At 42.8% G+C, this 12,971-nt stretch overlaps 1 protein-coding gene across 1 annotated transcript in view; it reads right to left on the bottom strand.

Moving 5' to 3' along the window:
- PSMD5 (proteasome 26S subunit, non-ATPase 5) overlaps positions 1-12,971 on the bottom strand; it is a 94,897-nt gene that overhangs the window by 43,364 nt on the left and 38,562 nt on the right. The window contains exons 5-6 of the mRNA XM_086920996.1: positions 7,922-8,031; positions 3,717-3,859 (exon numbers count right to left, since the gene is read on the bottom strand). Coding sequence (XP_086777122.1) covers positions 3,717-3,859; positions 7,922-8,031 — 253 coding nt within the window. The remainder of the gene's footprint in view (positions 1-3,716; positions 3,860-7,921; positions 8,032-12,971) is intronic.

The raw sequence follows: 12,971 nt of genomic DNA, 5'->3' as shown, positions 1-12,971 counted from the left end.
TACTTTTCAGGCCACTGCTGGATTATGGTCATGAAAACTTGTGGTGCTGAGTCCACCGGAGAGCATATGAACTGCTCAGGAACTGGAGACATCTACCATTTGCAACTCTTTGCAGCTTCTTTCTGCAAAATGCTTGCCTAGACAGTTTGGCCCTGTATCGGCTCACTGTTGGACAACATTTCAGCAGTCAGGTTGATCAATCATACAGAAATGCTGAGGTATATAGGCTGTTGAATATACAGTGAAGATTTCTTTTCCATTTCCACTTCCAATACAAATTTCATCTGAGTGGGATCGCTGCCCGTGCTCACCAATGAATTAGGTATCTGAAACTGATAATACCTTGCAAACAGTCTGTGGGTGCAGCTCCTGTAATCATTCAAGGGCCAACCATCTAACTGGGTGTGTCACACACAGACTTCTTGGTCTCCAAATCCAATACTAAAATTCCACTGCGTTTCTGTCAGACATGACAAGGAGGCAGCAGGAACAGGCAATTATTGTTTGGAAGAACAGGGTTGTAATGTGCATTTTCTTTATTATGCGTAGAGCCTTACCACAGGTGGGAGTGGACCTACTTTTTAGTTCCACAGGCCATCCCCATCCACTAGTGTTGGAGGGACACTGTCTAATAACCTTGTAAACTGGAGCATTTCCAGAAACAAAGTGGTATCCCATGCTTTAAAAAAAGGCTACTCTGATCAGCAGGGACTTTGGGCTCCAGGAATCTCCAAGTCGTACTAATCAACTCAGAACATATGGGCTGTTTTTATCTGTGGAAAGGGATCTTTGTACCTTTGCTGCCCTTCAGTACACATTCTGAATTTCTAATATAGTGGTGGATGGTAAGACTTACAGAAGAAGGATATTTTACAGATCGGTGATGTCAGCTTGCCATACTCTTTGTACTACAGCTGCAGAAAACGATTTGATTTACCAGTCGTTATGGTACAGTTGCACTACCCCCCCCCCCCCCCCATAATGTTATTAATGCTAGGACAATGTTGGTCAAGGGATTATGGTCAGATCAAGATAAAAAGAGGAGAGTTGAAGTGGTCCCTGGTTAGTCAGTACTTAGCTAGAGGTTCCATGGCCACCACCATCTAGTGGAAGACCAAATGAAAACTAGGAACTCTTTTAGAGAGTCTGTGTTTTAGGAGTTCAACTTTCAGTCCATCAATCAATCAGAACTTTGAGAGTGACATAACAATTCCTACAAAAGAATACAAATTATCTATATGAATGCATGGGAAAATGTACATTAAAGTCAGAGGAGAGAAACATTAGCATTTGCTCACATATTTCACACTTAAGAGGTGGAGATAGTTTAACATAAGAATTTATTTATATAGCTATTTGCTCACTTTCGACTAAGTTTGGTAATATACATACTACATACATAAATACATAACTCCCCCTTGGTTCTACTTCTCTCACAAGGTAAGTGCTACCCCATCCTGAATAAAGTAGATGTTTTGGCATGAGGTAGATGAAAATGATTTGTTGTAGAAAAATAAATGAATGAAAACGTTTTTATTGTGAGGACTTGGACTTGTCACAGTTCCTACAGATTATTTTGTCAAGTACTTTATTACTTGTATCAACTTGTATCAACTAATACAAGAAAGACTTCGGTTATCAAACATTTGTATTCATTTGGGTCAAGTCTTAAGGCTTCAAAGCTGTAAAAGACATTTTATTTTGCTTGATGATTCGTATTGCACACCACAAGGGAAATATAAAAACTTAGGTTGGTTATTGTGATGAGTGAATTTATTAACTGGTCCAAGAAAACAAGTTGGCACATGGAAAGCACAAGCTTTCAGGAGCCATTGTTCAGACAAATGTAGTTCAAAAGCAGCATGACTGCAACTGTATTTGTATTTATTATTTTTGTATATGCAGCATATACCAGAAAACAATTGTAGTCTCAAGGCACAAGAGGAGCAGCTGAGGAAGAGTGAGAGACTGGACAAAAGCAAGCACAAATGGATTACTGAAATAAAACACCTAAAGTTCAACAGTCCATTATGCATCAGGTTCGAATTTGCTTAAAAGGAATTGTCCACAGCAGCTCTGGAGGTATTTAGTGTTGGTGCATAGATATCAGCAGTAGGTGGGAAGGTGCTGCTCTCTCCTGGTTCTAGCGAGTCATTTTCTACCAAGGGCCTGATTTACATTTCGGCAGACGGGTTACTCTGTCACAATGGTGATGGATATCCCGTCAGCCAAACTATCAATCCCATAGGATATAATGGGATTCATATTTCGGCAGACGGGATATCAGGTACCTTTGTGACTGACTAACCCGTCCGCCAACTCTAAATCAGGCTCAAAGTCTTTTTCTTTGCTATTTGGAGGCGATGAGATTAGTGGTTTTGTAGCAGCCAAGAAATAGGTCTGTGAGGTAATTGGAGGATTTTTTCGTAGACTTTCAGATGGTACACATGGTGTTCAGTATGATTTGTTGTTTAATAGAAAGCCTGTTTAATTTAGCTCGGTCATAAATGCAGTCATGTTTTTCCAGACCAGAGATAAGTCTGACAGCTCTGTTTTAAAACATTTACAGTTTAGACAATGTCTTGAGTAGGGCACTGAGAAGGACGGTGGAGCAATGGAGAAGTCTGGATTGCACAACTTGCTCAATGAGGAGGATCCGCGGGAGAATGAGGAGCACGGAAGAGATTTTAGCTATGTTCTAGAGGTGGTAGTGGGCATTTTTGGTAATTGCTTGAGGTCGAGGTGCAAAATAAATGTCTGAATCGAAGATGACGCAAATACTCCAAGCTATTTTGACTCACACAGAAGGAGACTCGAGGTCTACTGGCCGTTTGACAGGGAACACGTCTGAGATTGGAATTCCAAAAATAAGGATTTTATTTGTGTGATGGCAGAGGCAAGTTAACAATATCAATGCCAAAACATGAAAATGCACTCCACAACTTGGTTAAAGGACCACAGAATTATGCTGCTGTGTGAAGGTGTGAAAGGCTGAAGATTCAGAAGGAGGCCCAAGCCTGGGGTTAGTTTGGTGTCAAGAGTCAAAGAAGAAGGTGAAACAGTACGAGTGCTCTAGACTAGAGGGTTTAAATTACAGAAGTTCTCCCTCATCTGTGTCAATTTCTTATTCCACTAGTATGCATAACAAACCTGTTCTGTGTGCACAGTGTCAGTCCTCTACACACTGTCTGATATAGTTTGCTGTATACACCACAAGCTAGTGTCTTTTAAGGGTCTGTAGGGCACTGGTTAGTACTTTATCACAATTTCAATGCTTTTTAGTATCTGAATCATTTGATATCCGAGTTGACTAATTCAGATTAATCAGATTTAACACTTTGTAGTTTTAAGTTTTATTTTGCTTCAATGCAGGTCCAGTGAGCTATCTTTTGTATCCACATATGTATGCTAATTTAAATGTTATTCCATCAGGGCCAATTAACAGGACTGCAAAGAATACACAAAAAAACCTTCAGCTTTTGTTTTTTGCCACTTTTAATGTTCTCATTTTTATTTGTAAAAACATGCTTTTCTTTTTTTTTCTTTCTTCGATAACATAGCGTGGTGAAGACTAACTTAAAACAAAATGGAATATGCACTAAATGTAATTGCAAGGTATCAGCAGTGAAATGAATATAAAACGGTTCGAAGATTTCAACAGGTAGCTTTAGTTACTTTCATCAAGCACATGAAATGGGTTTGCTTGCAATTCTTACCCGGTAAATAAAAGCCTGAAAAGGGGTCCGACCCCGCACTGATGATCATGTTAGAGATTTTATCGATGACCCCTTGCTCTGCAAGGTATCTTCGCCCATGAAATGTGGAGGCCAACGAGGTTACCATTTCGATACATGTGACACTGCAAGAAAAAAAAGGAAGCTCCAAAAACTGGTCGGAAAATAAGTACGAAAAATAAGAAAACAGACATCTGTGCCACTATTCGATATTCAAGGCATTCATGAAGGAATAAAGCTCATTTTCATTTCAATGTCTTGTTCCCACGTAGGTTCCCAGGCAGTGTTTAAAGATCAATACTCCCTCGTACAAGATGATGGGCTGTCTCACAATGATACAATCTCCTCGACTGCTCAACAGTGAAAAAGAGTTACACACTTGTAACCATATTTCTCAAGCAGTGAACTCCTTCTTACAGTCTGAAAATTTTCAAAATGTTGAAACTACATCGATAATTGTAGCTTTATTCAGGAAAGGAGCCCCGGCAAATTACCAGCATGTCCTGGTGCTTAATGAGAAACTGAAGATATATGGTAAAGTATGTCTAAATCGAATACAGAAATGAGTAGACTGAAATAATAAACTGAGGTATCTTCAAGCAGGATTCTAGAAAGGAGTAGGAACCAGTGAGCAGGTTCCCGAACTATATCAAATCAGGTCAAAGTATTGCCAACTTAAAAATAGGTCTCAGTACATAAATCTATTGACCGTACAACCGCATTGGAGTTTGTTGAAAAAAGTGTATTATAGTCCCTTTTATTTCAGCAGGAGCTGTCAAAAAGGATTGTATCAGCTTTACAAATCCTGCAAGGTCCCAACAGGAAAATAAATTAAAGTGCAGTCTAATCCAGAATTTTAGTGCAGGGTTATGGTGCAAGGCTGAACTTGATGGGGATTCAGTGAATTCAATCATTCAGGTTTATAGGATGAAGACATACGAAACATCTGTTGCTGAACTGTCTGGGATCATTAATACTACACGTATTCATAAACTAGAAAAAATACCATAAGTAATTGCCCTGAAACCAGTGTTGGTGGGGATTAGGCTATATGTCAACTCTTACAAAATAAAATAATATATATTTACAAAAAATGTAATACACTAGAAAGCATCCCATTTAAAAGAAAACCTAAAGGGATTGGGTGTGGAAATCTTTGGGATTAACTAAACCATGTAAAGGCAACTACAGTTAAGGTGATCAAAAGTTATTAGCACAGAAACTATGAAATACTAAATATTTACATAAAAATATGTGTAACGACTGTATGGTAAATAGCATATGGAAAAAACAAAATATTTATATAGACCATGTACAGATAATGCTTAAAGAAATTGGGTGCAGAGGTTTTTGGGAAAATCCACAATTTATAAATAAAACTACAGTTAAAGTAATCAAAGAGTGTTATTGGCACAGAAAGTGTGAAATATTCATTTTGATTTATAAGAGCCACCCTGTGCCTTCTGGCTATTTCATTATGAAGACTGAATTGAGATTTTACTCTAAATTGGACCGCCTGGCAGTGTGTACTTGGTTAGAAGTTGGACGTGAGCAAAGACTGGAATCGGTAACTACTGGTTCCAGGATCTTGGGCATAGAGGCTTCTAGCTGAAAATTGGCCAGGTCTTATGATCAACAGTTTTATTAATTTCAACTGCAACAGACTTTTTTTCAGAGGAGTAAGCACCACACTTTGTGGTAAACTCAGATTGCAGAGATGTGATCTTACTGGGCTGACAGCTGACCTAGTGTTCTTGAAGATCAAAGGAGCAGCAGCCAGCTAACAGGAGAAGGGGAAACCACAATGCATTACTTTGATCCACCAGTCTTTGAATGTTGAAGAAAATGGAAAGAACGAGTGCAAGAGAAAGAAGTGCTGTTCGATGAGCTGCGAAACAAGAGAAAGGATGGGTTTGGTACCTTGAATGGCATTGAAAGGGGCTGAGCCACATAAAACTTGAACATTGAAAAGTTGTCTCTGCACTCAAATGACTTTAAACAATATGGAAGACCTTAATCGAACATCTTTCAAGCAGATTATCTCTTTACTTTGCAAGACCTCTTTAGGTCTGCCTACACTGCGCATGTGCTGCAAGAAGTATTGTTTAAAATTCAGTGGACTTACAACCTGCACACAATATAACATTGGCTGTTTTTATTGTCGCTCTCATTTGCAATCTTTTGATTGCTTAGCTACCATTACTTTCTTGAGTTAGCTCCTCCCAGGAGCATGGACCAAGTACATGTATTCTTCTTCGTCTTTTTGCAACAGACAATATATTTTTTTTATAAGAGTCTCAGTTTTATTCCTGGATTTGCAAGGTGCTTTCCTACTTTTAACACAAGCATACAGATTATTTATGCTGCTTTCAGCCTATCTGCCATCTCTGACACTTTAGTTACTCACACTCACAATGTACTACTCTATGCCATTCTACTTTACAGCACTGCATTCTGTGCCACTTCATTCCAGCATGTCACTTCACTCTACTCTACTGTGCGCCACTCTACTCTACTCCATTGAATGACAAACTCCACCCTACTCAACTCCACTCCCACCATTCTACGCAACTCTACTATGAGCCGCGCCACCAACTGAATGCCATCATGCTGAACAGAACCCACGCTACTGTACAACATGGTTAAAGGACATTGGCAAAGCCAATAGCTCACATAAATGAGACCTATTGGCTTTGCCAACTCATGTTTATGTTGTTCCATTTAGTCAATTTCAGAACATAGATCAGAGTACATTTGCCAATTACTCACATGATATATAGCATCGTCAGATGATGTGTGCTAAAATGTTCCAACAACAAACTGTGGTCCATAATAGTGAGTATGGCTACACCAAAATAAACAAATGTGTGTGTTTATATATCTCAACTCAAAATTAAATAATATGGTTTCTATACGTAATGCACTGTGGTTTAAAGCCACCAATCCAATATTTCTAAGAAAGCCCAGGTGGGGCAGCATGATAAGTTCTTAGATGCTCCACCCTGAATCTTCTGTAGTCAAGGTTAGGACTATATTTGAACAGGGGGCTCCTCTTTTGTAAAAGATGGGGTTCTCGGAACAGTCTTTTGCGCCTCAATTTACGTCTGAATCTCTTGCTCCTCTGGATGTCGATGGGTTTCAAACTCACACCTTTTGGCTGGAGGACATTTAGTGGGCTACTCGGGCGAGGATGCATTATTAAAAATGCTTCATACCATAGGAAATGGAATTGTCTTTGGAACAAGATTACAAGCTTGCCTGGCTTCTTTCGTTGGTGGGCTTTCCTACTCTTTCTATTTCTTGAAGAGCCACCAATTATCATAGCTACTCCCCCGAAGTAAGCAGGGAACTCTGCCGTTCACCCATTTGCAGCTGCTACCGTTGAGAGCTATTGGTACATCAGATTTATACCAGTCCGTGATCTCTGTTACTTATTCTATAAACACGGAAAACTCTGAGGTGCACCAATTACTTACCCGTTTAAAAATGCTGACAAGGATAGTTTTGTACTGTTCTTTTTTCAGAGCATTTAATGAGAGGGTGAATAAATAAACTTGCAGGAAGATTACTATTTATTGCAATGAAAAGGGTCCATGTCCATTTATTATCTTTTGACCTATTGCTGGTAGTCTCGGTTGTGCATGGTAGATCGTGTGAAAGAGTATGAGATCTTTACTTCAGGGATCAGAGGGCAAAGTGTGAGTCAGCTTCTTGTTTCCTTCCAAAGTGCCTATGCTCCCGTTTGTGCTAGGCCATTAGCATGTGGGCTGGTGGTCATGGAAGAGGCAGGTATGGATGCCACTGGTTTTTGCAACTCATATTGCTACAGCAATAATTTAGGACAACGCCTGGAAGACACTGTAAAGGTCGAGGCCAAGTTGATGCAGTATATTTGTTACCAATGCTTGGTGAGCTAAAGTTGTTTTCCGAGTCAACAAATAAAATCAGGACAGTCCAATGTCGGTGTCTAAAAGAACAAAGCAGTGCACCAACAGCTATTCAGGAGTTGTAAACCTCAGAGTGATGAGTTGCGTATGTTCCTCTAATGCAAACACAAGATGTCACAGTAAATTAAGTTAGTCTTCATCCCTGCCGAATGGCTGCTGACTTGGGAGAAAAAAGGATTACAAAATTCCCTAAGATCCCTGGATATTTTCTTCTGTTATTCTCACTGCAAATCAACTTACCCAACTAAGACATCATCACCAGTCAGTTCTTCAAGAAGTTGTGATATCAATCCACTTTTTATGCAGTATCCCAAGGACTCTTCAGACACTGAAGAGATCTCCACGATTAACTGAAGAAGAAAATAAATTAAATAGTAAAGTCAACAAAATACAGAATCGTACAAATAAATTTGTACCCATGGAGAAATGTTTTTAGTAAAGTTGGACTATGGTATAACCAATCCCATCTCAAAATAAATACATAATCCATACCATAACTCAAAGTAATGTCAAATCTACTTTATGATTACCGTATTTTCCGGCGTATAAGACGACCCGGCGTATAAGACGACCCCCTACTTTTCTTGACAAAATGTAGGTTTCGTGTTATACTCGCCGTATAAGACTACCCCCACTTCCTAACATCCTACAGTCCCCTTTCTATCTCCATGGACTGAGGAGATCATGTGGTACTGACGCTCCTCTCCTTCCGATAAGCGTAAGAATTATGGAAGGAGAGAGAGATCAGCACATGTGGAGGAGCGCCTCGTCTGCCTGGGGATGTGCAGCTGCAGTCAAGGTAGGGCTCACGGCGCCATTTGTTTGCTTTTGATACTTGCGCAGTGTTTGAGTTGCCTCTGGCTGGCGAGGGGCTGATATCGTGTTGCACAATGCCACCATCGCCTATGTAACGTTCGTTCTTGTGCTACCGTAGTTGACTGCCATCAGTTCTGATGAAATTACCGTACCGTACTTCTGCTCTGCTCATTAGCAGCCTGCGGTACCGTAACTGTAATTTATTTTCAAGACCGCTTACAGTGGGTTTACTTTTGATACGTACTTCCACAGTGCCTGGCGACGGGCTGATATCGTGTTGTTGCACAGTGCCACCATCGCCTACGTTCTTCGTTCTTGTGCTGGAGTTCCCTAAGCGATTCAGAAAAGGGGGTGGTGATGAACAGAGTGTCTGAATTAAGCAGACCACTCTTACCCCGTCCAAAGATCAGGGCTTGATCCATCATCGTTATTTATCTCACTGCACCATCCCAGCTCAGAACCTGGCTATATGCAAATCAGTCTATCCCTGGCCCAGTGCATCATGGGAACAGGGCAGACTAAACTACCAAGCCAATTCTTCACCAGAAAGGAGACAAGCTACCGGGGACCGGTTTCTGGCATTTCAGCCGTCTCGGCCCGGCTTGCTTGAATCCTGATGGTGCAGTGAGAAAGGGACTCATGTCTGAGTATACCCTGCCACACCTATAGTGGCCAAAAACGATTCAGAAAAGCGGCACCATTTTCAATTGAGAAGCGGTCTGACACCTTCGGGTGAAGTCCGCGCTATGTAAAACATACCGTCAATTTTGGTACCCGGCGTATAAGACGACCCCCGACTTTCCAGAACATTTTAAGGGGTTAAAAAGTCGTCTTATACGCCGGAAAATACGGTAACTCATTTTCTTTGGTATCCGCGATGCTGTGGGCAGTGTCAATTTGGGTTCAATTATGTGGAATAAAGGGGCTTGAGACATTTATACACAACATTAAAACTATCCCGTTATCCTCCCCCTGGGCGCAGCATCATAATATATTATGCAATGAGGCTAGTGACAAGTTACAAGTGACAAGTAGGACAAAGGTAGTAAATTTCTATTTGTCTAAAGCATTTGGAATCCCAAACTGGGAAATATCATCCCCGTTGCTGATAATCCCACCTTCCACAAGGCTGTTCTCATGGACAAGCAAAGTAAGATGATAGGAACGGGTTTTCAAACGCAAACCAACCAGCTCCACTATCTCAAGTACCACTCCCCTTCTTTACTTATGTCACTACAGTCTCTCTCATCTTCTTTGACAAACTGCATAATACTCTCATCACCTCATTCACACATGCATCTATGAAAAAGTACACATGCCCATCTGCCACCAAATGTACTTCCTTCAGCGCATCCCCCAACTACCAAGTAAAATAAGTGTGTTGATATTCTGCTTTTGTACATCACCGCTAGCTTTACCCCTCCCCTCCTACAAAACACAAGTATCTCCCATCTTGCTACTCACAACCTCCCCAGCCAAATATTAACTAGCTTTGTGCCACCTTTCTCCTGTGCAGCAGCAAATATTGAGCAATGGGGACCTAAGGGTATGACAAGAGATCAGTCTTGTGTTGTGTTTGGGTGGGTCAATGGTGTGAGAAGTCCCTGCTTCTGGTATTCTGGCATCCATGTCTTTCCATAACCCATTGCTTGGAATATGCACATTGGGATGTGTATCTCCATTGCTTATCTAAATTCATTTGTAACTACATCTCTTGCGTGTAGAAGAGAACAATACATTCTCTTCACTTGTGTTTCTCGATGTAGAAGTGATCTGTAGCTGTACAGGTGTTTATTATGGGGCTTAGTGTACATAGGTTGTTTAACCCGTTCTATGCTCATGACGGAGCCGCTCCGTCATGAGCCTCGATTGAGCTGTGCTCATGACGGAGCGGTTCCGTCATGGCCCGCTCGGCGCGAATTTCGCACCTGCGCTGAGCGTTCCATTGAGCGGGCGTGTTCGTGACGGAACCGCTCCGTCACGAGCACAGCTCAACCGTGGCTCGTGACGGAGCGGCTCCATCACGAGCATGCGAGCGCCGCTCGACCCCTCCGCCCCCTTAGCGCTGCGGCAGGTTAAGTCAACTGTGTCCTGAGTCCCGAGGAAATAGATAAATATGAATATGAAGAATGTGTGGGTGCTAGTAGGTACACAATGATATACTGTTTTGGAGGGGGAAATTGGAGGACATGTGCCACATGCTATCGCCCCATATTAACATACATTCAATTTCCTGAGTGTTGGAATTAGGTAGCCTGGCCTAGGGCAAGACTAACATCTAGAGGCACAGTGTAAAGGTTGCAGACCACCCAAAAGTAACTTCACGCAATAGCACTCAAAAAGAAAAACACTACACCAAAATTATATGAAAATACGTGCTGCTTTATATAAAAATATTGTGCTCTGGGTTGTCCAGTACCAGTAACTCACATATAAATAATTCAAATCAGTTTAGATCACTTTCAGGGTTTAGCAATTACACGTCTTAAATCATTAGCAGATAATCACTTTTTCTACATTACTAGCTGTCACTGTACTTCCGGATTCTGTTCACGCTTTTTCATTAGAATAACTGTACCTTAGAATTAATTAGGCTAGATATACTCCGCTAGAATCTTGGGAGAAAGAATCTACTACACAGTATAAGCACAAATACGTTTCAATTCTGGACCACATTAACAATCAGCTTTTGTAGTGAAGACAATTCACTTTAGACACCACTGGCAGATCTCTCTTACACTTCTGATAGCTCAGTTAGGCATTTACTATACTCAGCTCACTTTGTATAATTCCTCAGATCAGTATTACTCTCCAGTTTGGCAAGAATAACCCCTTTTATTAGATCAGGGTAACTTTTCCCTTTAAATAAATAGTATTTCAGTTCACTTTCTTATCTGGTAAAAGGAAGGAGTGAAGACCTATGGATGCCAGCTTACAACAGTACCCGGTCAGTGATCCCCCATAGACGCTGTACTCTCAGAGTCAGAGTCTCAATTCACACAGTTGCTCCCAGGTAACCACCTCCTTACTTGTCTCTGTCGATGTTGTCTCAAGGGTAAGGCTGATCAAGCGCAAGGGCTGGGGGAAGGAAGGCTGACGAGGCTCTCACGCCCCACGAGACTTCCCAGCACAAGCCTGCTCCTCCGCGCTGCTCCCGCTCAGGAAAACCACAAAGGCAGAAGCCTCAAAGCCCCCAGACCTCTTCCGGCCTTGCAACTCTCCCTCCCTGCCCGAGCCGGCTCCTCAGCGCGGCGCTCGAACAGGAGGGATCAGGCCGATCACTCGGCCAGCTGAAAACCCCTCCGGCGCTTCTCCTCAGCGCCGATCTCCTCAGCGCCGATCTCCTCAGACGCTGCTCTGGCGGTCATGCGCGGAAGCGCTCTCGTCGAAGACGCGTCTCGCCGGTCCCGCTCCAGGGAGAGACGCTACACGCCTGGGCCTGCTCACTTCCTTGCCCCTCCTTCCGGGGATAGCTATCGCCGAGGGGGCATGCGCGATGGCGCTCTCACTTCCCTCAGCTTGGTCGCTACCGGCAACGCATCCACAGCGCGGTAGGTGCCCCCGGGGTCCCGCTCACGAAGGAAAGCCTCGCAAGGCTTCTAAGGCTCAGTGGGACCTGCGGGGGCGCTGCCACGGAGCGCGAACCGTGCCCCAGGGGTCCTGCTCTCAGATGAAGTCACTGACCCCGTTCCTCAGCTCTCACCTTCTACCAAACGGATGGGGATGCCTGCCACACCTCACAGGACCAGTTTGGGGGTAAGGAAATCTGGTGATTGTCCAATGGAAGTTCTTCCTTTCCACACTAACGTGAGGAGGGGGGTTAAAAACGGGGAGGCTCCTTCAGACTGAATCCACAGAGCTCTTCCTCAGCACTAATCCCCTATCCCTCCTTACTGGGCAGACTAGGGGCACAGGGGAACTCTCAGCTCAGCTCCCAGTACTGTTAAGATTAACCCCTTGATCCACCTGCCCAGGATCAGCAGGATGAGCTAACTTGGCTAGGACAACAGGACCAAGGAGGGGGCGAACCTTGACAGAGGGCTACTCTTGTAGAGGGAACCACCCTTCAGAATCCTACCCCCACTAGACCTCAGCCTTCACTCTAGCTGCTCCTCACTGACAGACAAAATGGCTGTCCAGCATTCCGCCTTATATAGGCTGCCCTTCAGTGGTCCAGAATGGACCAGAAGGTTCTGGAATGCCCTATGTAAGGCTATGGCCAGGTTCTGTTGGTGACAGTTGGGGCAGTTGGTGGCCACCATTTTAGGTGGTGCCAACTTTCCTGTCAGAACAGGCCTCTGGGCCTGAGGTAAAAGATTATGAGGGGGGAAGAAAACACCTATCCCCCTGACCAACACCTACAAAAAGTCAGTAGACACAAAAATTAACAAGGGTATGAGGGGCAAAAAGGGGACAAAATAAATAAAAATTAGGAAGGACTTCGCCAAAAAGCCAGACAGGTCTAACACTGAGT

Source organism: Lissotriton vulgaris, chromosome 5 (assembly GCF_964263255.1).
Source record: "Lissotriton vulgaris chromosome 5, aLisVul1.2, whole genome shotgun sequence".
Taxonomy (NCBI): Eukaryota; Metazoa; Chordata; class Amphibia; order Caudata; family Salamandridae; genus Lissotriton; species Lissotriton vulgaris.
The sequence above is the reverse complement of the archived record's forward strand: the minus strand, read 5'-3'. Positions and strand labels throughout refer to the sequence as shown.